At 51.9% G+C, this 24070-nt stretch overlaps 1 protein-coding gene across 2 annotated transcripts; it reads left to right on the top strand.

Annotated features, from left to right (window-relative positions):
- The first annotated feature begins 3875 nt into the window (after positions 1-3875).
- On the top strand, positions 3876-16592 carry KRT72 (keratin 72). 2 transcript variants are annotated; one of them, XM_014847476.3, is made up of 9 exons: positions 3876-4621; positions 6167-6381; positions 9838-9898; positions 10202-10297; positions 11043-11207; positions 11840-11965; positions 14335-14555; positions 15209-15243; positions 16009-16592. In XM_014847476.3, exons 1-9 carry the CDS (start codon positions 4160-4162, stop codon positions 16197-16199), a joined length of 1572 nt encoding a protein of 523 aa, XP_014702962.2. In that variant the 5' UTR covers positions 3876-4159; the 3' UTR covers positions 16200-16592. The 2 variants fall into 2 exon arrangements, with proteins under 2 accessions (XP_014702962.2, XP_044611700.1); XM_044755765.2 differs by having other exon boundaries at positions 4097-4621; positions 15209-15291; positions 16009-16586.
- Positions 16593-24070: the final 7478 nt, after the last annotated feature.

The raw sequence follows: 24070 nt of genomic DNA, 5'->3' as shown, positions 1-24070 counted from the left end.
TGCATTAGTGTTGGAAATACAGGGATATATAAAGCTGGTCCATGTCCTTGATGGAGACATAATCACAAAGAAATGAAGCTGCAACATGGTGAGATATTGGCAGCAAAAGAAGTTACAGAGGCCTCACAGAGGAGAGAGTTTGCTAGAGAGACAAGGGGGAGGTCTGGGCACCATGGCTGGAGGCACCAGCATGGTGGAAAACAGGTCCCAATTGTGGGAGCGGGAAGCAGAAGGCTGGAGGACGTCCTGCAGGTGGAGAGGTGGGTGCAGTGGCAGCTGGAGCTGGGGAGGCAGGCAGCAGCCAGATCAGAGAGGCCCTCTCAAGTCTGCTAAGCAGCTGGGATTCTATGCTGTCGAGCTCGCAGGATGAGCTAACACGCTGGGTGTGAGATGGACCCAGGACTGAGTCTTTGTCTGCCCCTTACTGTGTGACTTAGACACTTCTGCTCCGCGAGCCTCGGTTCCCCCATCTGTAAAAAGGAGTTAGGAATAGCAATTCCCCCATAAAGTTGCCATGAGAATTAAATTTAATGAAAGAGTATGCGAGAATTATTTAATTCAGTGCCTGGCACATAGTTTGTGCTCAAGAAATAGTTGCTATTAAGTCATGTTAAGTCTATTAGCACTCAGTATTATTAGGATGGACTCTTCTTTCAAGAAGCCTAAGTGAGAAGGGAAGTAAGGAGGTCAATAGCCAGCAGAAGATTATGTGATGAACATTAAGGACAAAGAGCATTGGCTGTTAAGAGAGATTTGTTCTTCTATGCCTGGATTCAGATAATTAACACTGACTGCCTCCCAATGGCTCAACTCAACACAAAAGAGGTTTATTCCTCACTCACAGCCCAAGACAGGTGAGGCCAGCCCTCCCGCATGAGTCTCCCAGCGGATGTCTCCGGGACCTGGGCTCTTCTGTCTTGTAGCCTGCCACATGGCACACGTGGCCTCCAAGGTTATTGGGACAGGGGGAAAGAGAGACAGAGGAGGCACACGGGCTGTCAACTGCCTCACCCTAGCAGTGACACACTTTAATGCCATTCACATTTAACTGGCCAACATGACTCCAAGCCCCAAGTGAACCCCAAAGGAGGCTGGGAAATGAGGAGGAGAGCAAGGATACTCAGTGAGCCCTGGCAGTCTCTGGCACAAACTTCCTCAGTGTAGACACCCAACATCCGTCACCAGCCTGAGAATTCTTTCTCCCTGGAGCAGGCAGGATGATGCTGGCACGTGCTCTCTAGTCCGTGCGAACAGCCTCCCTTTGGTTTCGACCATGTAACCCTGAGCTTGTTGCCACAAACTGGATCAGGCTGCAGGTTATATTTATTATATTTAGATCTCCTTCATGTTTTAGCAGATAGTAAATCTGTTTGCTTTTGGGACATTTCAGTCTATTTAATGGCGAAATGGAAATGCTTTGTTCGGTGTTCCTTAAAGAATATTCCTTGAAACCTGGTTCCTACAAGATATTTGGCCAAAGAGAGGGCTTTATGGCCAAAAAAAGGGAACAAACTTAGAAAGCACCGAGGTTTATTTTTTGACAAGAACAAGCACTTTATTTCTGACACTAGAATCACCCTTCCTCCCCTTCTTCTCTAGTTTTGAAAAAATAACATTTATAAAGACATTATATGCTCGTATTAGAAAATTTAGAAATATTAGAAAGTACAAAAAATAAATATTATTCATAATCCCCCTTCCCAGTCACCATGTGAGGAAACACGGAGTTTTGCGTTGCTCTCCAGTGCGGCCGAAAGCACCAGGCGCATTAATGCGTCTAAGAATTCCCGCAGTAGGATAACTGCTGAACTTTTCTTTAAACCCAGCATGGAGTGCACCCACACACTTTGTTTTTCGACGTGATACCTATGAATTCACCAAGAACTAGCGTTCCAGGGCAAAAGCCACCCAGTTCAATCGGCAACGCATTCACACACCCTCGCTTGGAGCGGTCATCCAGCGTAGGCTGCTGAGCTCCGGTTTCAGAGGCGATGCTTCCGACCTGGCTACCAATCCAGGGGTTGCTCTCACCTAGAATTAATGGCAGAGGTGGCTCCCAGGGCCTGAGGTGACAGAGTAAGCTGCTGTCAGAGGCAGCCGCTGTGAGAAGCCCTCCTCCCACGCCTCAGCCACTGTTTGGTCTGCCCGCATGTCCACACATCTGATGCCTCTGGAAGCTGGATGTGTCACTCTGTCTCTTCAAAATCTGTAAGAAAGGCGAGCTGAAGGGTTGAGGAATTCCTGATTCATCCAGCCGGTCAACCCCTCACGGGAGGATAAGGAAAGTCCGTCTTACCTGATCCTTAACCCTCAGCAGAAGTGCCTTGGTCCCAGAAGGATGGGTGTCTCGGCTTCTTAGAAAGTTTCCAGAAAAAAGGAGACTTCAAAGGCTCCCTTTGAAAGCCAATCCTAAGGAAGTGTCTCCTATTTCTACTTAAACCCTTTTCTATCCTCAGTGACCAGAACTAATAAAGTCTTGGGCTTGGGGGGAAAAATTAAGGGGTGGAGAGAGGAATCTCATGAATAATGGAAAGCATAACACTGAGCTTCCCGTAGGGCCTGCTGGCCACTCAGCCTCACTGACACTCACCCTCCCTTCTCCAGAGGCAGTGGACTATGGCATCTCCTCTTAGGCAACACAGAGAGCCCACCCACTTCCCCACCCAGGACACCCCAGACGACTGTATCTGTTCATCTGTGGCCGGCGCCATCTCCACCCCTCACCCATGCAGTAAACACCTTGGCTGTTATTATGCTCTGTGATTGGTTCAGCAGAGGCTGTGCCAGCCAATTACCCCCGGGTACCATCCGGCCACCCCATGAGGGTCTCAGGGGAGCACAGTCACCAGGGTATAACTGAGGACACATCAACGAGCCCCATCTCAAGCACCCATCTATTTCACATTCATTCTGAATCTCCCTGGGACCAAGGCCTGGTCTGAGCACAGGCAGAGCAGGGGAGGGAAGGGTAATCCACAGGGACCTGTCCATCTGATGGGGAATGGGACCCACCCCCAGGACTCAGACAGGCTGAGCAATAAAAGCAGTGAAATAGAACTCCGCCCGGAAGCCCAAGGGGCAGTACAGGAAGGGGCTGTTGCCTTTGGAATGGAAGAGCTGAAGGCAACTTCAGTTGGGGAAAACAAAATCGGGTTATGTCGCACACAGATACTTCTGAGCTCATATGGAACGAAGTTCTAGAATTGAGTTCTTAATTTCAGATCCGAGGAGCCTTCCTTGGCCCTTCTTGACCTGTTCCTAAGAGTCCGTCATATTTCGACCCAGAATCAGAGACGCCAGGGGAGCAAATGTCCTGATCAAGGTTCCTTGGATTGGATGAATGATCCTCTTCTGCCACTAAAAAGCAAAACAAAAACAAGGAAAGACATCTACCTAAAGCTTTCCTGTGTCATCTCCCCAGGCTGCCTTCTTCCCTCCTTCCCAGCTGGCATCTCCCCCACTGGGTCCAGAAACTCCCGCCTGGAGAAACATTTTAACTGGGGCCTCACACTCGTGGCCAGAGCTCTCAGTGGCCTTCAGTCCATCACTGTGCCCAGCCTCCCCCAACAGATTAAGAGTTCCCTGCAGAAGGGCCACAAATCTCCACCCTCGCGACTGCCTCCCAGGACTCCGGACAGAGCCATCCTCAAGCCTGGGGACGCAGCCAGGACAGGCTACGGATGATTCTCTGGAATCCTCTTGACCCTGTTCATGTCCTTCTGAAGCAGCACCTGCCTGGACATCTGCTCCCTGTATCACCCTCCCACACACACCCCCAGAGAGGCCAGACCTGCTGGAAGCTTCCATGGAGATCCTGGCAGTGATAACCCCAGTAATTGCAGGGCAGCAAGTGGAGATAAGGGAGCCAAATTATTACAGTGCAGGAGGTAAGCAAAGCAAATAAAGGGTCTGGGCCTTTTATGGGGGATGCATGGGGCGTTCAGGGTGGAAGAGACAAAAATCTCAGACAGGGCATGGTAATTTCCTAGACGAAGAACCCAAGAGGCCCCATGTGGCCTAAAAGATGTCCTCAACCTACAAATTAGGCTGACTCCAGCCTGCCGGGCCCCGCGCTGGGGCTATTTAAGGGGCGAGCGAGGGCGGCGAGTCAGCGGCCCCGCGCCCCTCTTGCTCCCCGCGCCGCGCGGTGCCCGCAGCCATGAGCCGCCAGCTGCGCTACTGCGCGGGCGCCGAGCGCCGGGGCTTCAGCGGCTGCTCGGCCGTCATCGCGGGCCGGGGCAGCGGCAGCGCAGCCTCGTTCCGGGCCGGCGTCCAGGGCCCGGCCGCCTTCGGCAGCAGGAGCCTCTTCAGCCCGGGCGGCGGCCGGCGCCTGGCCCTGAGCGTCGCGGCCGGGCGACCCGGTGCCTACGCGCTCGGCCACTCCGCGGGCCCCGGCGGCGGCCGCCTGGGGGGCTTCGTGGGCACGGTCTTCGGCAGCGCCGGGCTGGGGCCCGCGTGTCCCTCCGTGTGCCCGCCCGGTGGCATCCCTCAGGTCACCGTCAACAAGAGCCTCCTGGCCCCCCTCAACGTGGAGCTGGACCCCGAGATCCAGAAGGTGCGCGCCCAGGAGCGGGAGCAGATCAAGGCGCTGAACAACAAGTTCGCCTCCTTCATCGACAGGGTGGGTCCTCCAGCACCTGCCTGTCCCTGCGTTGGTGAGCAGTGTACACAGGATACTGGCCCTGCCACTGACAGCTGCGCGGGATCTTGGTCCAGCGAGTTATCCTCTCTGAGCCTCCCCTTCCTCATCTGGAAAATGGGCCCAAGAGCACCTCTTGCCCCAGAGGGTTGTAATGAGGATGAACTGGCTGTTTTTAAATTGCCTGGCTCACACTCGGGAGTTCATTATAAATGGGAGCTTCATTCCTTCTTTGCCAGGACAAGACTCTTGGAAAGGAGGGAACATGTCAGGGGCAGGAGACGTGGGGAATGGGCCCTCTGAGGGCCCTCAATATCAGACAAGGAAATGGGGACACACATTCAGGACAGGGGCATTAGAGGGACACAGGTCAGGGGTGTCACAGGACGCAATGCTTGGCAAATGGGGGAGGACTTGGAACGTGGGAAGTGGGGTAAGGGTGTAAGCCAAGAAGGTTTCTAGAGGAGTGAGAGAAAAGAGCCAGGAAACTGAAGGGTGGGGCTGAAGGGAGACGGTTCAGAAGGAGGGCATGGCAGGTTACACGTGTGTGTAGTGTGTGTGTGTGTGTGCATGCCCAGAAATTGAGTAACGGGGAAGCTGTCTCTGGAGAATCAGAGACAGTGACCCCAGTGAATGGGGAGGAGACAAGGACTGGGCTTCTCCTGTCTCACCCCTGGGGCAGAAAGTCTGGACCATGAGTGACAAGGGACATAATACGAATAATGGCTGACATTCCTCAGTGCCTGGTGCTGTTCCAAGTGGCTCTCATTTATCAGCCCATGGTCAGCCTTGCAGACGAGGAAACTAGGACAGAGGGAGGCTAGGAAAGGTGCCTGAGCTGCTGGGAGAGGCGACTAGCCGGTGTCCCTCACCCCTGAGCTGGGGAAGAGGAGGTGAGGCGGCTGGAGGAGAGGAGCAGGGCTGCTGTCCCAGAAGACAGCCATTTCCTCCCCTTGGTCTGTTCTTCCCTGGCTTATTTCATTCTCTCCCTTAAGCTAGAGGGACAGGGGAGAAGAGGAAGGGGTGGGTGGCAGAGGACCTGAAGCTATTTAGTCCAAAAACGTGAAACCTTTGGTCCAGTAGGAAATAAACCTGTAAAGATGTGATAATTCACTTTGAAAACCAAAGAAACAAATCCATGAAGGGCAGTTTAGACTGCCTATAAGAGAAATGCCAACCGCCAGTGTGGCCCTCCAGAGCCAGCCCCTGCCACTGTTCTCCTGCTTCCCATTTCCCTTCACTCCGAAAACACGAGCATTTCTAGCAAAAGGAGCTACCTCACTCACGTGGTAACTCAGGGTGGCAGACAGGGCGTTGCTTAAACGCACTTCCTGGTTTCTTTTAGACTGGATCTTATTTCTTGTCTTGGAGACCCAGGTGGGCATGTTGCCTGGCTGAATCCACTCTCTGATGTTGCTCTTTCCTGCCCCCAACCCCCACCTCAGGATGATTGCATCTGATTTCTGGGGCCCTCTCCCCTCTCTTGAGAAGCAACAGCATGGGGCTATGAGCACCTTTGGGTTCCAGGTGCGGTTCGTGGAGCAGCAGAACCAGGTGCTGGAGACCAAGTGGGAGCTGCTGCAGCAGCTGGACCTGAACAACTGCAAGAACAACCTGGAGCCCATCCTGGAAGGTTACATCAGCAACCTGCGGAAGCAGCTGGAGACGCTGTCCGGGGACCGGGTGAGGCTGGACTCGGAGCTGAGGAGCATGCGGGACGTGGTGGAGGACTACAAGAAGAGGTGAGCAGAGGGGCAGAGAATACAGGGTCTTGATTATAGTGACGTTTCCATTTGGAGCCAGCATTTTTACCTTCTTAGATCCTGTGCTGATTCCATTGCTATTTCCCTTTGCATAGGGTGAGGAGAGAGATCCAGATGGGATGAGATTTAGGAAGAGAAAAGATCTACCTCAAATGGTGCTCTGAACTGCCTAGGAAATGGTGTGCTGAATTTTTAACTTTGGAAGCATAGGAATGGGGTGAAAAGAATTTTCTCAAAACCAGATGGACAACCCAAATAGCTTTGCAGCTCCTCCTAAGTGAGTTTTCCATGGGAGTTTCCAGAACATGAGACACCCCACCAATCCCAGAACAAATCTTAAAGCTATGCAAAAATGAATTTTAAAAACCTTTATGTTGCGGCATATCTGTGTTGCTGAATCCCACCATTAAAGAGAACAATTGAGAATGTACATGGAACCAGAGATGGTTTCTGCCTCCGAGTTGAGCCAATGGGGAGAGAGTGATAAATCCAGGCTCAGTGTGGTCTTGGAAGTTTCTAGGTGCCAAGATTTCTAGGGATCGATGACTTCTTTCACTGTTCAAGGGGTAGAGATGGTCAGAGCTGAGCAGTTTCTCTTGCTCCTCTTTCAATCTGCCTGTCATCCCTATTCTGCAGTTCCCTCAAAGCAGAATTCTGGCCTGAGTCTGCATGGAGATCCTGAGGGAGGAGGTGACATGGCCCCTGGCCTCTGAAGGCACACAGATTTGGGGGAAGGCTTAAAGAACATTTTCGGAGAGCCCTCAGTCCATGGATATGAATGTGGTGTGAATTGACATTGAGTGGAATTAAGATGGAAATTGGAGCCCAATGGAAATTTGAGCAGGATTCTGGGAAGTAGAGGGGGCTGCCAGGCACAGCCTAGATGTCCAGGTCAGGGGCATCTGGGGGCCGTGCTGTCTCTGGGCCTTTCAGACTGGAAAGGCCAGGTGTTCCCGAATTACCACTCACTAGTCAAGTGACCACGATTGAGTCTCTTGGTCATCTGTGAACTTCAGTTTTAATATTTATAAAAATCAGATATGGAAAAATCAGATACCTGTCCTGCCACCTGGTAAGCTGTATCAGCGGGGCACCTGGATTCAATTTACCATGCTTAATGGAATTTCAGAATTCAGTATAACTGGTCTGGCCAGTTCCCACCAGCCCGGGGCTCCACATCCCTTCTTTAGATGATATTCCAGAGCACCCAGCCTCAGTGCTCCCACCTCTCAAATTAGCAGGAAGCCCAGGCCGATATGTCAAAAGCTCCCGTGATCTTATATATAGAAAACCCTAAAGACTCCATCAAAAAACTATGAGAACTCATAAAGGAATTCAGTAAAGTTGTAGGATACAAAATCAATACTCAAAAATCTGCTGTGTTTCTAGACACTGAGAATGAATCCAGCTTCACTATTGACCAGCTTTATGACCTCGGCCAAGGCTTCACCTCGTTCACAGAATTGGGAGATAATAATAGAAGCTGCTGCGTAGGGCCGTCGTGGGCATTGGAAGGGATGATGTCGGTGAAGAGTTTAGCGCAGTGTTCTAGGATGTAGTAAGGGGTGTAAGAAATATGGGCTGCTTTTGTTATTATTTTTAAAAATTAATTTTATCACTAATCTTTCCCACCTGTGGGTCCTCAGCCGCTGTTTGGGTACCTCTCCCATGATATAAGAGATCATACGTCATGCCTGTGTTAGAATTTTCCGTGTATTTACCTTCTTGTGAAACTATGAGATTCCAGAGGAGAGGCAATTTGTGTGTCTTAAGCACCATTGTATACCCCGTGGCAGTGGTCTTCTAGATTTTTCTCATAGACGTTCTAAAATAATTACTTAAAACTCACAATGTAAAAGATCTTCTCACAATTAAAAAAATGATATAAAATTATTTATCATAAATTTAAGTAGTTGCAGAGACATACTTTCATGCATATTATATATATTGCTATTTAATATTATAACGGCTATATCAAATCGTTTAAATGTATCCAATTGCGTATATATTCATGGCAATTGAATACCCACCATTGTTTATCTAAAAAGTTAATGAACAAGCTCTGCTGTAAAAATTGTAAATTTTGATCCTTTCCTTGTTTGAACTCCAATTTTCTTCATTTCTAAATTCAAATAAAAATATGAATATGCACTTTGGGAACTATTATAAAACCCACTCAGCAATCAACTGAGGACTATATCTTGCATAGTAGATTACTGAAAACATTCAAGATTACAGTGATGTAGATCGAATGTAACTAATGCATCCATGTTATAAAATAAATCAATATACACTTTCTTGTGGTTTAAATTTTAATTGTGCATTGTAATGTGTTTCTAAGTTATAAGTTATTTATAAAGTCAGTAGTACTATAAATGCGTTGTCTTCTTAGTAAACGTGTGTGTGTGTGTTGAACTCCAGTGTTTGGTTTCTAGAAGTAAATAATGAAAAATTATATGTGACAAACTAGTGTCATTAATTTTGATAGCCATCATCATCAAATTTTTTCTACGTATTTTATGAAATAGAAAGATATAAACTGCTAAAAACTAAATGGTCTGATAACTAACGTATGTTTTTATTTTTGCTAATAGGAGGTAGATAATATTGAATATTTTATAAGATAATATGAGATAAAGATTGTAACAGAAACAACTATCCCATAACATAATGTGATAAAAAGTTTTCAATTATCTCTTGAATAACATGTGGAATCTGAGATAAATTATACAAACTGTCTCCCGTGTGTTTCATCCGGTGTAACTAGAAAAATCTGTCAATCTCAGAAAGTGTTCCAGTCGAATTTTAAATAACCCATTTCACTAATGTGGCACAGAGATGGAAGAGCGAGGTCTTTAAACGGGATTAAGTAATCTTACCCGCCCCCCCAATCTGCTCTGCAGTATGTCTGTATTAAGAACATCTCAGCCTCTTCCAAACCCCTGATCTCTAAGACCTTGCTTCACCTGGAACAGAAATATGTCTAAGAAACAGGTATAACGTGGAGCTGGAAGGTGGGAATGGTGTTTTGTCTGGTGCCTGGAAGGTTTTTGTGCCTTGGAGGGAGGCTCCGTGTTCAGGTGCCAGATGGCAGAGGGGGTGTGTCTTCCTGCTGTCACACGGGAGGGGGTCGTTGTGAAGGGATGTGGGACAGAAGACCCCGCCTGACATCTCCATCCCTGGTGCGTCCTCAGGCAGATACCGTTTAGGGCAGACTGCCTCTGAACTGTGGAGCTGGAAGGTGATTCCTTCAAACCTGTCCTTGTCTCATCGCCTTTAGGGAGGCTATGCACCTCCCAGGGGTGCGTGGACCCCAGCTTGTGGACGCTGCTCTGCAGTTCTCGGCACAGGGGTGAGCGCTAACTGCTCAGTGAGTGCTCGCAGAACGGAATTATCCCAGTGGCAATGCTTTCTCCTTTCTCTTGCCCCATGCAGGTACGAGGTGGAGATTAACAGACGCACAGCTGCTGAGAATGAGTTTGTGGTGCTTAAGAAGGTAAGAGGGGAGCAGGAAGGGCTGGAAGAAGGCTAGAGGGCCCCCTGAGCACCCGGCAGGGTGATGTTTGTAGGCTGAGGAAAGAGACCCCATGGGTCACTCAGTCCCTTGGCTGGGGGCTTAAACTCCAGGCATTTTGCTGCCCTCCAGGGTGGCCATCCCGCTGCACATTAGCTGGTTTGCTCTCCTGGATCAGGCCTCCCTGTGGAGCATGGGGTAAGGGGAGGGGGTCGAGGAGGGGACCTGGGGCTCCTTGTGGCAGGGAGGGAGGAAAGGCAGCTAGCCCCTCTCCGTGCTCCCCAGGATGTGGACGCTGCCTACATGAACAAGGCTGAGCTCCAGGCCAAGGTGGACTCCTTGACGGATGAGATCAAATTCTTCAGGTGCCTCTATGAAGGGGTGAGGACCTCGCTGACCTCACTTGTGTGGTCTGCTCCTCTTCCAAGTGCCTTCTGGCCCTTGGCCAGGATGGTTGTGTGGACCAAAGGCTAGCAGAGAAGTCTTTCAACGCAGGGCGGCAGACATTCGCTGAGGCCCTACTGTGTGCCAAACAATGAGGTGGGCTTTGATGGGACCGTGATGGAGAAGAAATGACCCCTGTCCTCCAGGAATTCACAATCCGACAGGGAAAACCACGCGTAGCTGAGTTTTGGGACTGCAGAGGAAGGAAGCGCGAGTTCTGCCCGAGCTGTCAGGGACACGTCCTGCAGAAAGATAAGGGAGGCTACGTGGGTGCTGGGAGGGGCATGATCCAGCCTGACGGAGCAGAACGAGTGGAGGGTCAGAGGCCCGAGCTGTGCTAGAGCTTGAGGGGCCTGGAGCAGGGAAGGTCACTGGTGACTCCCTGGAGGGCGCAGAGGGCCAGGTAAGGAGTTCAGACGGTCCTATGGGTGAAGGTGGCCATTGCTGCAGAGAGCGTGGAATGGGGGTGGGGGAGGTCCCGAATGCATCGTGGAGAGGGCCAGCCAACCTGTGGCTAGAAGCCCAGTGCGCTCATCTCACACCGGCAGACACTGGTTGAAGGCAGGGCTCAAACCCCAAAGAAGGGCAGAAAGGGGCAGTGGGGGATTTGCCAAGGAGGATGAGGAGATGGGCTCCCACCAGGGGAACCCTAAATGGCTCCTCTCCCCTAACTGCCCCCCAGGAGATCGCTCAGATCCAGTCTCACATCAGTGATACGTCCGTCATCCTGTCCATGGACAACAACCGGGACCTGGACCTGGATAGCATCATTGACGAGGTCCGCGCCCAGTATGAGGAGATCGCCCAGAAGAGCAAGGCGGAGGCCGAGGCGCTGTACCACAGCAAGGTGAGCGGAGTGTCAGCTGTGTGGAGGCCCAGTGACCACAGCTCATCATGCATGCATGCGTGTGTGCATGTATGTGCTTGTTTGTGTGCATGCGTGTGTACTTGGGCTGGGCAGAGGCCTCCATCTTGGAGTTGGGCCTTGTGGAAATGCCTCCCCCTGGTCCAGGGAGGTCAACCACAGTCTTGGCACATGTTGGGAACGTATATGGGCTTGGCCCTTCCCCTGCCATGGCCCTTGCTGACAGTAGAGGCCACACCAGCCACAACTCTGATAAGACTCTGACACCGTTTCTGTGGGTAATCTGTACATCTTGGCTTTTCTTCTTGTTTCCAACATTGTCAAAATGAGGACAGGAAATTCGAACTCCACCAAGGCTGCCACTTTTGAGAACACAAGGATGCTGTGAACTGGGGCAGGGCCTTCCTCTCCAGAAGGAAAGGGTTGTCTTTCTCCTCGACCTTTGTCCTCCCTCTTTCCCTCCCTCCCTCTCCCCTCCCTCCCTCCTTCGCTGCTGTCTACAAAGCTTGGATAATGAGAACAGCATGTAGCCACCCGCCTCCCCATGCTGAACACACTTAAGAGGTAAATTCCCAAGTGTCCTGTCCTCCTCTTCTCTTGTCACTGAACTTCAGATCCAGGAGCTGCAGGTTACGGCAGGCCAGCATGGGGATGACCTCAAACTCACCAAGGCCGAGATCTCGGAGCTCAACCGGCTGACCCAGAGGATCCGCTCAGAGATAGGGAGCGTAAAGAAGCAGGTGGGTTCTATGAAATGAACCAGCTGACAAGGTTCATTGAGCACCAAGTGGTATGAGACCAATTATGGAAAAAGGGTAAGACACTGTCGCTCCTTAGGGCATTTATAATTCATGAAGAGAGCTCGGTCTAAAGTCGTATGGAAGGGTGAAGCGTCCCGCCACTGACGGCATGCTCGTAAGTGCTGTGGGAGTCCAGCGGGCTCGAGCTGAATGAGGACCCAAGTGAGGCTGTCTGCAGGATGTGGGATTACATGGAGAGGGGAAGGGGTACTGAAGGGACCAGCAGGAGCCGTGGATCCAAGGTGGGCACGTGCCTGGCATGTGTACAGGGAGGAGAGTCACCTACCCAGAGCAGAAGGTCCACGATGGGTGGGGTGGCAGGGAGCAGAACACCACTAGGTAGCAAGGGGCAGATTATGGACGCCCTCAAAGCTGGGCAGTAGAGTTTAGACCCGGTGCAGTAGGTAAAAAGGAGCTAGTTGGAGGTTTCACATGATGAATCCATGCTGGAGGAAGGAGGGTCCGGCAGTGGATTTCAGAAGAGAGTGGGGAAGGAAGAGCCCCCACCGTAGCCTTGGCTGGGGCTCTGCTCTGTGTTTGCCCTTCCCTGTGGTTGTGCTGTGGGGGGTGCTGCACCGGGAACCCCCTGGAAGGGCCTTACTGGGGCCGTGATTGTGATTCCCGTGCAAACCCGTGCGTTTCCCAGAGTTTGTGGAGGCCCGTGTGAGGGTGTAAGGTCTCAGCTTCCTGGACAAGTTAAGTCGCCTTATCACCCTGCCCTGCCCCTTACCGCCCTCTCCCTCACCTTGCACACACATGCACACATACATGTACACACAGAGCTCCTCTGTGCAGTAGGCTCATGGCCACGGGAAGAAGAAAGAAATGAGAGCTCACGGTGTTCTTACTTACTCAAGTTTTGCATAAATGAAAGAAAATCAAGGTGTTTGTAGCTACCTCAGTATCTGATTACAATGTTTATCTGATAAAATGCTACATGTTCATGGCTATTACCGTGAACCAGAAAGTGACTTTCTGCGATCAGAATGCCACCATGCTTTGGAGGTCAGGGAAGATGTCCTTCATGTGGATGACTCTTGATGCGTGGTCCCTCTCTTGAGGGCCCTCAGCTGAGGTGCCTTCCTGCCCTTCTGGCCCCTCACCTAAGAAGCCCACAGTTTCACATGCAGACTCTCTTGGCATTCAGTGGCCCCAGAATTCACATGATAATTGTTTCAAAGGATGCCCAAATTTTGTATTCTCTCAACTCACACCACATTCACAAGACCCAAGCTTTTGGAGTCCCCCAGGTTCACCCTTGGGATCTTGGGTAGTGAAAAAGAATGGAGGGCAGTTTGATTGAATTCAGGGCACAGAGTTTATTGCCATCCCATGAATAATTAGACCTCCACAGTCTCAAGGATGGGGCATGGTTTTCCGTGGTTGGGCAGCTGGGTTCTAGGTGGTTCTAGGTGTCTCCACTGATGGTGTGAGCTGCTCACCCAGAACGCTCTGGCTGGGGGCCCCAACTGGCAGAGGAGAGTGGCACCAGCTGGACAAGAGCCTAGAATTCCATCTGGCTTCAGGATCAGCTGCTCTCCTTGGGGTGAAGCAAATTTGACTCCAGAGGAAGGGGACATCCCAGAAAGAGAAGCCAGATACTTAGATCCCACCCAAACCTTAGCCTAGCGACCGGAACATACACCTAAGACCCCAAGGCTCAAGAAGCCCATGGAGCAGCCCTCCCACCATGCAAACGCAGAGCCCCATCTGCAGTTTCCTCCTGCAGGTTACATGTTTATTTCCAGAAGCCGGACCTCGGTAAACTTGTAAGACCTGTTAGTTATGTAAAAGTGAGGCTGATGCCAGATAGCATGATTCTCTGTGGAACTTCAGAGACTCTCAGTGCGGCAGATTTAATCGACAGACATTTTATTAATAGGAACTTCATTAGTCCCCCATTTTTTTTCACAATTTACAGGATCTTTCAAGACAGCCTTGCACTGTGGGGCAGAATTAAGGCCAGCTATCCGGAGACTTTTCAGGGTTGGCATTACAATCTTACAGCTGATGTTACAGACGGGAGGGGAGGGCAGAGGCCACGTCCCAGGTTGCCCACGTTCTCTCCTTCCCCTCCTCTCTCCCATGGTAAGGATGCTTCATCCTTCACATGCCAGGGCCTGAGCTGGGGTGAACGATACCTGGAGTCAGGGCAAAGACACAGTCACCTCCAGTGATGTCCAAAGCTGGAGAAACCAGGAGGACCTCAAAGCGTCTACTGTCAGTCAAGACTGAATGAGGGGAGGCCGTCTGAGCAAGATCTCAGAACCGTGCTCTGACTCAAAGCTCTGAATCTGTTTGCCCCTCAGTGCTCCAACCTGGAGATGGCCATCGCTGATGCTGAGCAGCGGGGCGACAATGCCCTGAAGGACGCCCAGGCCAAGCTGGAGGAGCTGGAGGCCGCCCTGCATCAGGCCAAGGAGGAGCTGGCCTGGATGCTGCGTGAGTACCAGGAGCTGATGAGCCTGAAGCTGGCCCTGGACATGGAGATCGCCACCTACCGCAAGCTGCTGGAGAGCGAGGAGTGCCGGTGAGAGCAGATAGCTTTGTCTGGATCAGTTATGTCTCCGCGTTAGCAGAAAGACTGAAAACAAGCTGTGTAGCTCTGTTGAGGGCCCACTGAGGTGAAACTAGAGAGAGTGGGCTTGACATGGTGCAGTAAGAAAGACCAAACTTAGACAACAAGAAAGACTAAGTGGTAAAAATCTCAAAAAGGTGGTAGGAGAGGAAGTATGAACGTCAGCGACGTTTGAGAAACAGATTATCCCTGGCCCCTCATGGTGCATTCTTAAGGGTGAGGGGAGGGACCAGATGGCCACCAAGAGTCCTCTAAGTTCATGGTCGCTCTGGCAAAGCTGGGGCCCAGTGAGGATGTGAGCTCATTCCTCTTAATTGTCTAAGACCAATGGCATAACCGGAGGGAAGCGGGGGCCCAATTATCCTACACGGATAATCAGATAATCCCACAGCCTCTTTGATGGCGAGCTGACTCCTTGTAGCAGACTTGTCATCTCAGTTCTCCATTTCTTGAGAGGCCCCCTGGGTGTGTGGGAAGAAAGGAGGCTGGGCTGGGGTGAGAGGTGGCACGTTCTGAGAGGAGAGGCTCATTCACAGAGGTGGCCCCCTGGACAGATGGGGTGATGGTTTATGGGGAGTTTACCGGCTGTCTTTCTCCCTCTTCAGGATGTCTGGTGAATACCCCAATTCCGTGAGCATCTGTAAGTACCTGCGGGACCCGCTTCTACCCTTGGCCACCTACCAGAAGTGTAAGCCCCTCTAATTCCATGACACCAAAGAGAAGTCAGAACGCCAGAGTGGGTTCAGGGGGTGCTTAGGGGCACAAGGAGGGAGCTGGCTTTAGTAAGCAAGGAGAAGCAGTGGATGGAGAAAAATAATAATACGAAATACAAAAGGGTAACCTATAGAAAGTTTGGCTGATACCCAACAGTGTATAATCCGAGAGTCTATTGTAAGAATCAGGCTTAACGGCTACATTCCATTTTTGTTGAGGCCAGACCAAAATAAAGGCCCAGAATGTCAGTAAGAGGGGTTGAGGGGAGCCTGAATGGTGCAATGATGGGACAAGACAGCTGGAGGCCCCTCCTCTGGGTTTAGAAGCCTGCGAGCGTGCAGGGGAGGTACTGTTAGGAGAGGAAGGGATACCCCGGCGGCCTGTTCTCTAGCAGCACCTGAAGGCCTCCGGGAACTGCCTGTCTCCATTTGGCCCCACTCGTGGGAAATTCACTGACAGAGCCTTAAAGCCTGATATTGCTAGATTGACACAGACTCATAGGAAAAGGTCAAATGCACAGGGCCAAGTATATGAAAAGTGGTCGGTGCTGATGAAAATCTCTTAGTAAACTAAAAATACACAACAGAGAGCATCTGTGTACCCGTGAAGCCAGAGCAGGAGCGAGAACGAAGGGAGTGGCCAGGGTGCCCCAGGAGGGCCCACGGATCCAGGGTCCTCTCTCTCGTTCCAGCCGTCGTCAGCAGCACCAGCGCTGGGGCTGGAGGCGCTGGCTTCACTGTGGGCTTTGGTGCCTCGAGCACTTACAGCTACAAGCCCGCGGCGCCAGATGTCAAAACCAAAGGCAGCTGTGGCAGCGAGTTCAACGATCCCCTCGTCAAAGCCTCGGGCAGCAGCTGTGCCACCAAAAAGGCCTCCCGATGAAGGGCAGGTGGCGGGGGGCTCTGTGAGCAGGAAGCTACGGCCACCTCCTCCTCTCCACCCCGGGTCCCCTTCCCAAGTCAGCAAGTGCTTCCTCCGTCACCAGACTCCCAGTCCCATCACCTCTCCTGGTTGTCCTCAGTGGGTGACGCTCTGATGCGGGAAGTCCAGTTGTGGGCACCCTTGGTGAGCTCCTCCTTGGCCACCTTTCACTGGGTCACTGCCCCCAGGTGCAGACATGATACACATACCCAGGATGCTTCCCTGCAGCCAGGTGCAGCCCCTCTGTCCCCGTGCCTTTCTTGGGCCTTCACAGCCGAGGGGCTCTCTTTGTCCTCTGGTTGGGGTCATGTCTCATTCTCTGCTTCTCCCACAATAAAGCGTCAGTGCCATTTGAGTTTCAGTGTTGAATCTGTGCCTAGGATGTCATATCTGCATTGTCCTGTCTGACTTTTCCGGGTCTCACCCTTGCTTTTCCTTGGGTCCCTGGCCTTACATGGATCTTGGCCGTCTGGTTCTGGCCAGGTGGCCACTGGGTGAGCGCTGCTCCTGGTAAACAGCCAGGATTTGTTGCTGAGGTGCCTCCTGGCAGGTTCGGTGCGTCCCCTGCACCGGGGTGCCGATTCCACGTGGCAGCTGTGAGACGGGCATTGTCACCCGTTATAGAGGCTCCCACCGCTGTGAGCAAGGAGCCAAGTCACGCCAGGACTGTCAGGCGTTCGCGCTTCAGCGTGGCTTCTCAAAAGCACCCCCACTGACACACACTAGCCGCTTCTTGTTGCCAGAGTGGTTGGTCCTTCTTTTTCCTCATCTCTTCGCTCTCCGGCCGACCCACCCCAACCCTGCTCCCTGACAATAGCCCTGCTTTCCTCTTTCTCCAGCCAATTCTTCTCCACCCTAAAGTTTGTGACCTGCATGTATATATGCTTGTGGAGGCATCAGTATCTGTTGTGTGCGTGCGGCAGGGGCTCACTGACCAGTCTTTAGTGAGCCGGGCGTTGCTCAGGCACTGGGGGCACTGGGGTGAACGACCGGGCACAGACCTGTGCTCACAGGCTTACGGTCCAGCGGGACGGGGAGAGTGAAATAAGCAGCTAACAGAAACCGCGAATACGCTGTCAAGCAGTGATGAACGCCGCGAAGCAAAGTTGGTGGAGTAAGAAGCAGGGGATTCCGGGGTGCTCTTCGAGGCACACGCGTGCTTCTGCAAGCGTGTATGGCTTCTCAGGGGCGGTTAGCAGCGTTGGCTTGAGCACGGTGCTAGGGAACCGGGTCCTCAAGGGCAAGACCACTTCCCAAGGACAAGCCTCACTTGAGGGGGGCATTTGAGGTGCCCTGGCCCCTTCTCCTCCACGTTGTTCCCTATCCTTTCACTGCAGCCTTTCTTCCAGCAGGCCAGGACTTTTCACATACAAGGACCTTCGAAAATATGATTTTCCAATCTCTTTCTTCAATGCCACATTTATTGAAAGCTCGCCCATCCTTTGTGGCTCAGCTGAAATGCCACCTCCGATGTTCACATGTCTTCTGGTGCCTCTGGGTGGATGCTGTTAACTCATCAAGCGTTAAATGAGCAGGAACATTAGAGCTGCCGCCCAACGACTCTCCCGTCCCCCTACTTTACAGGGGTGCAAAGCGAGGCCCGGATGGCTACGTGCACTGCCCAAAGTCACAGCCCCACACACCCATGGCATCATCCCCAATCTGTATTACAGTTGGTCCTTTATTTTCCTGGTGCTGTGTTAGCTGCACACATCTGTCCCTGGGTCCTCAAATCTAGCTTACAGTTGGCGCTCAATACAAGTCTGCTGCAGAAATGCATAGCTTAGTCTAGCCCGCCCTCACAGGAGAGAAAGAGCTCAAGGTACACACGTGTGTCCTGATGATCGGGCATGCAAATGAAGAGACACATTTGTGTTAATAAAATTGTGTTTGCTATGCATCCGTTTGTATGCAGTTTATATAATTTATCAACCAAACTGGGGCACATGCTAGACTGGATTCTCAGATGACAGGCATAGGCCAGATGGTCTCAGGCAAGGCCCCCCAGGTCTAGCACACTGGCTCAGTGTCAAAGGCCTGCCTTCAAATCCCGGCTCTTCGAATGGCTAGTTGTGGCCCAGGGCAAGATCCTGCCCTTGTAAAGTGGGGTCGATACCATCTGGCCTCTACGGAGCGCTTCCCTTGTCCGGGGTTCTCTTCCCAGCAAAACTCTTCTAAGCATCTTATGTCTGGCAACTCGGTGAATTCTCCCAACAACCTTCTAGGTTTTATTGTTATAAAGTGCAATTACAATAATGCATATCTTTGTCATGAGGGGTTAAATGACCCACCCGACATCGCATGGGTAGTAAATGGCAGAGGTGGGAATTGAATGGCAGTTCCAGAGTCCATGCTTCCAGCTGTGACACCTCATTCCCTGACAAAGTTCTCACCTTGGAGGAGAGGTGAGAATATGAAAAGGGGTAATGGAAGTAACACAGTGCCTGGAATACAGTTTGCAGCCAATAGATGTCAGTTGTTATTCTAATAATTAACGCATGTTCATGGGGTCTCCTGTGTTCGCTGGCTGTGCACAGGTCCACGACCCGTCGATCCACAGCAGGACTGTGCCCAGAGACCCGGCTGAGACGGGCTGAGCGAGGGCCGGAGGGCACTGGGTCTGTTCACCGGAGCACATTGCCAGCCAGTCACCAACGGCTAATTTCCAGACAGGAAAAATAACTCTTTGGTGCCTGTATTTTGTGCACACACTGCCCTCTGCCATCAGCTCCAGGTACCACACCTTCCTCCCAACCACGAAGGGGCTGTGGGATGATCTTGAATGGCTCTGTGCTCACCGCGGAGCTGCCAGCTGGAGGAGATGCGTTTCTGCTCCCAGACATGCCCAGGCTGGCCCCAGCCTCCGTGTTGCCCAGGCCCCATCTCCTGTCTCCCCTCCCTGTCCTCTCTGACCTGTCCTCTATGCTGGCGTTACAGTCCCGTCAGAGGACCGGGGGCCTTCAGACCACTCTTCCTCCACGGGCACCTGAGAATCTGGTGCTGATTCAGGGGTCCTGGGAGTGAGCCCCCATCCCTCAGCACTCCCTCCCCCGGCCCCACCTGCGCTGTGTGTAAAGCCCTGCCTGGCTGCAAGGGGGTTCCTCTGAGAACTCTCTCTCTCTCTCCTTCTGGGTGTTTCTTCCCTTCTCCTGCCCGGTTGCTAACTCCTGTCCCCAGGGCCCTGCAGGCTCCCTTATAACGGGGGCACAGGCCAGGGGGATGGCCATTACTCCCACCCCTCAGGCAGGTGCCCCCAAGCCCAGCCCACCACTCGGGCTCCTCCCTATGGGACTGGGTGGGGGTGGGGGTGGGGATGGGCTTCTCCCTCCTCTTTGGGCAGGGCTGCACGATGCTCTGATGGGAGATAGCGAGCATGTCATTAGTGATGACTGGCTTAATCACAGCCTGCCGCGCGGCCAGGCCTGTTTGCTCTGGAAGTGGGAGAGGAAGAGGCAGATTGAGCATCAGACCTCACAGTCACGATCGAAAGATTAAGGCATTTCTCCCAGCCTCTCTGTTCTCTTTCAAAAGAAGAATCATGCAGTAAAGGGGCTGGGGGTCAGCAGATGCCTTAGCAACTTCTTCCAGACGTGGCTGTGGGTGGAGGGGTCTGAGGGAAGGAGATGGATGAAATAATACAGGAGTGGGGGCCCGCCGGTGTTTTGAAATGAGGAAATGGAAGAAAATATGCCTTCCCGGAGCAAGACCGAGCTTGTCTTGACACAGCTTTGTGCTTCTGAGCTCAGGGGAGAGCTCCGTGTGATGACTAGGTAGGTGGAGTGGAGCTGTAAAGAGTGCAGAGAGCTTTTCTTTTTAAAAAGAGGGAAGAAAGAGAACTAAAGAGGCTTGATCTTCACTAAAGGCCTGGGTGTCTGTCCAGTCCTAACAGCCAAGGAGCCAGAGCAGGAGGAGAGAGAAAGAAATGAGAATGAAGGAGCTCCACGAGATGCAGTCCAGATGGGCTGAAGGCAGAAGGACACTCAGGCTGGGGAAATGGAGAACTGGCCTCCAGCTCCCCAAGCCAGAGAGCAGCTGGGCAAGGCGGCTCCTGTTGACAGAGCCCTGGGGGCCCTGGTGAGGTGGTAGCCAGGGGAACATCACTTTCCCCCAAGGCTCGGAGAGGAAAAGGTCCAGGGGACCAGAAGACAGAGCTCAACCAGCCCTGAGAAGTAAGCAAGAATTCAGGGGAAGCCAGGCTGATGACCGTCCCCTTGGGAGGAAGGAGAATTCTGGCCAGAGGCTCCAACTCACCTTTGTAACGAGAGCCTATCCTCGAGATTCAGGCGAGCCACCCAGGCTGCCCCAAGGGCCACGTGGGTTGTGCCCAGCACTAGGGCTCAGGGAGGGGCAAGTGGGGACTGAAATCCAGCTGTGCGCCCAGGCGAAGGGCTGCATCTGCCCAGAGGAAGGGGTGCCTCTTTCTAATGGGCACAAAGGTGCCATGTGAACCCTGCAGCCACTTGGCTGAATTTCTCTGACGTTTCTCCCTTGAGGTAGGAAGGATGGGATGTGCCCCTCCTGAGCTGGGCTGCAGCAGGCAGATGGAAGAGATGCTAATGCTGAGGAGAGGTCCTGGGGCAGGCCCTGGACCCAGAGGACGGTGTTTGTGGAGTGACACTGAGGAGCATGGTGGAAAGTTCTAACACTAGCAAAGATAAGGGAACCACTGCCAGGGTTCAGGTCACCCAACACCCTCTGCTAAGTTTTAATAAATAGACGCTTGCTGCAAACGTCTTCTACAGTAATGTGGCGCCAAGAAATGGGAACTGCGACCATGGCGACCGCCTGTCTGGGATTTCACCAGCATGGGGGCTTATGACAGAGCAGGCGTGCAACAAAGGAAAGTGGAATTCAATTTAATTTCACGTCATCCAGCTACCTGCTTTCTTAATAATCTGGGGAATTCATGTTAACATATGTGTGTCAAGGGTGGAGGGACAGGGACTAGGAGGGACGAACAGCTGGAGTATTCAAGTTTTACAGACTTGGGGAGATGTCACTACAGTGACCCCTGCAAACTACTGGAGAATCTGGTACTCTGCGCTCTGCGATAGGGTGGGTCATGTTGGGGGTGATCAATGGTCCAGGTTTTCCAGAACTGTCCAGATTGTAGCACTGAAGTCTCATGTCTTGGAAAACCCCACAGTCCTTGGCAAATTGGGACAGTTGGTCACCCTACAAAACAGTACGTAAGTCAGTCCTTCTTCCTAACACAGGACTTTCTGCTCCCCTCCCCCAACATCTCTCCCACCCTGCCCCAGCCCTGTGTCTAGAGCCCCAGATAGCAGCAGTGGGCTCTGCCCCACCTCTTGGGTGCATACCCCTCTGACATTGGACTTGACTCTCCAGGACCCAGAGAACTACATGTCAGGAAGGGTGTGGGGAGGGGGTGTGGAGAGAATGAGGAAAAAGTAGATGCACTCTATTGTCTGAGAGAGCTAACTCGGATGAACAGGCTGCTTTCAAACTGGTTTAGACAGGCAGGGAGCATTAGGGTTCAGCTCTGAGCTCATTTTCAAAGGGAAATCGGAGAACTCAGTTTCAAGTCCTTTCCAACTCTGAGACGCTGTGGTTTGCCTCCAAGTCTTGTCTCATCCAACTCAAGAATCCCTTAAGCTTCTTCCTCTCTCCATCAGTGACTTTGATTTACGGAACGCTGGTTCCCTCAGCTGTGCCCAGGGGTAGTCAGAAGGCCAATGGACTAGAGAAGAGTGACCTTCAGGATCCATTCTCAAACCAAGCAGACACGACTTTGGTTATGTCCATTTGGGATTATTCGGGGCACTTCTCTCTATTTACCTCCAGTGTGATGTACTCTGCAGAGTGGGACTCTTACCTTCCAGGAGTATCCTTAACCAAGATGGCAGGAGATTATGGTGCATACGGGCTCAGCTCCCTCGTGGCTCCCTGGGTACACGTTCTTTAACCTAAAGCACTGGCTCTTCGAAATTTCTTCCCCCAGGACCTCACATGATTCCACACTATCTGCCAGGAGAAGGGAACTATCTTGGCCAACTCCACATGTTTCTCCCATTAATCTCTACTCCCTAAGTCAAACCTTCCCCTGCAATCGCCTGGGCGGCTCACAGCCTCTCAGATGCCCTGTGCACCTGACCAGTCCAGCCCACTTCCCAGTTCCCAACCCCCACCTCCAAAAGCCCGAAGTATTTTATCCTAAGTTTTTTTAAAAATCAGAACTTCAATAACGCCTTGTCTCAATCAGTCATTTCAACACAGACTCCCATACAGGCACATGGAGTTAAACTACAGCAATAACAACAGCAAAACAGCTTTCGTGTGCTTATATTTTGTCTCTTCCAGTTTGAATTTCTTTGAGGGGAAGGAGAGTGTCTTAGATGTCTCTCTGTCTGTCTAGGGTAGAGCAGTACACACAGGACACACTCAATCTTATAAGCCACGTGCTGCTTTACGATATTTTGGTCAATGACGGACAGCATATATGACGGTGGCCCCATAAAATTAGTCCCATATAGCCTAGGCGTGTAGTAGGCTTTACCATCTAGGTTTGTGTAAGTACACTCTGTGATGTTCACACAATGACAAAATTGCCTAACGACACGCTTCTCAGAATGTATCCCTGTTGTTAAGTGACACATGACTGCACTTACTGAATGAACCATTTCTTCAGGCCTTCTTGGGACACTCATTAGTCCAATAAACTCAAGGACTGGGGTGTGGAGTGTGATGACTAATTGAAGGGTAGCCAACACAGTGAAGATTGGAACTGTCAGAGGCCATGGACAATTCCCTGCAATTAAATTCCCCAGGAATCAGTCAGGAGGGGCCCCTGTGTGCGGCACGGTCACAGCACGGCCATCAGGAAATTCCCCTCTACTTTCTCCTCTTCCTTCTGCATCACCACCACCACCATGGCCATCATCACCATCACCACCATCACTAGCCCCATCCTGACCAGCCCCCAGCACAGGGCCCGGCACATGGAGGCACCCACTGCGTGCTTGTGGAACGAATACAAAGGGTGCCCGGAGCCCTGCCCACTCCCGGCTCTCCCCGGCTGTGACTTCTGGGTGTGAGTGGGCTCAGTTCATTCTGCAGCATTTTCCTGGACACCTGAAAGCCTACTTTTTATTTTCCCTCAGTCTTCTCCAGCCTTGAAGCTCCAGCCTCATGCCTTTCCTGCTCTTTGGTTGACGTCTCCAGTAAGAGGTCCAGCTCCTCTGGCAGATTGGGGCTCACACTCACCAGGCGGCAGAGGTGCAAGCTTGGCCCAGGAGACTCAAATCACCAGAACCGTGTTTCTTTCCCCTTGGAGCCCCTTAGTGAAGGCCCAGCTCATAGGGATTCTAGAATAAAATAGCCTGGTGTGAAAGGGAGTCTTTTCTTCCCTCTGCCCATCCCCATTTTGGCTGACTTTCTCTCTGAACCCCAGAGTGGTGTCTAATCTAGAGCAACGACCTTGCATAAGCCCCCAGTTCAGGCGCAACCTCCCCTTCTCGTGTCATCAACTCGTCTCAGTGACATAAAAGAAACACGAGCAGGAGGGACTCAGAGACCACGGCTGCCGTGCCTGCCTCGTGCATCAGAAAGTCTGGGCATCTTTGGCTCTACCTCTCATCTCTGTCAAGTAATGTGATGGTCAGGAACCTGGACTCTGAGACCAGACATGCTCGAAATCCAGTCCCAGCTCTGCCTTAATTGCTGAGTGACCTTGGGCAAGTTCTTTAGCATCTCTAAGCCTCAGTTTCTTCAACTGCAAAGTGAAGTTAGTAACGTGAGAGTTAAACTAGAAATCCTTGCTCTGCCCCGTGCCTGGCACACGTGAAGTAAACAATCAGTGCTGACTCTTCTCG

The sequence above is a fragment of the Equus asinus genome, chromosome 22 (genome assembly GCF_041296235.1).
Source record: "Equus asinus isolate D_3611 breed Donkey chromosome 22, EquAss-T2T_v2, whole genome shotgun sequence".
Taxonomy (NCBI): domain Eukaryota; kingdom Metazoa; phylum Chordata; class Mammalia; order Perissodactyla; family Equidae; genus Equus; species Equus asinus.
The sequence above is the reverse complement of the archived record's forward strand: the minus strand, read 5'-3'. Positions and strand labels throughout refer to the sequence as shown.

Excerpts from the sequence above, each read along its gene's own strand:
- KRT72 (XM_044755765.2), top strand. The coding sequence starts at position 4,160 with ATGAGCCGCCAGCTGCGCTACTGCGCGGGCGCCGAGCGCCGGGGCTTC. Across the intron at positions 9,899-10,201 it reads AGTTTGTGGTGCTTAAGAAG|GATGTGGACGCTGCCTACAT; the intron begins GTAAGAGGGGAG and ends CGTGCTCCCCAG. Across the intron at positions 14,556-15,208 it reads CTGGAGAGCGAGGAGTGCCG|GATGTCTGGTGAATACCCCA; the intron begins GTGAGAGCAGAT and ends CTCCCTCTTCAG.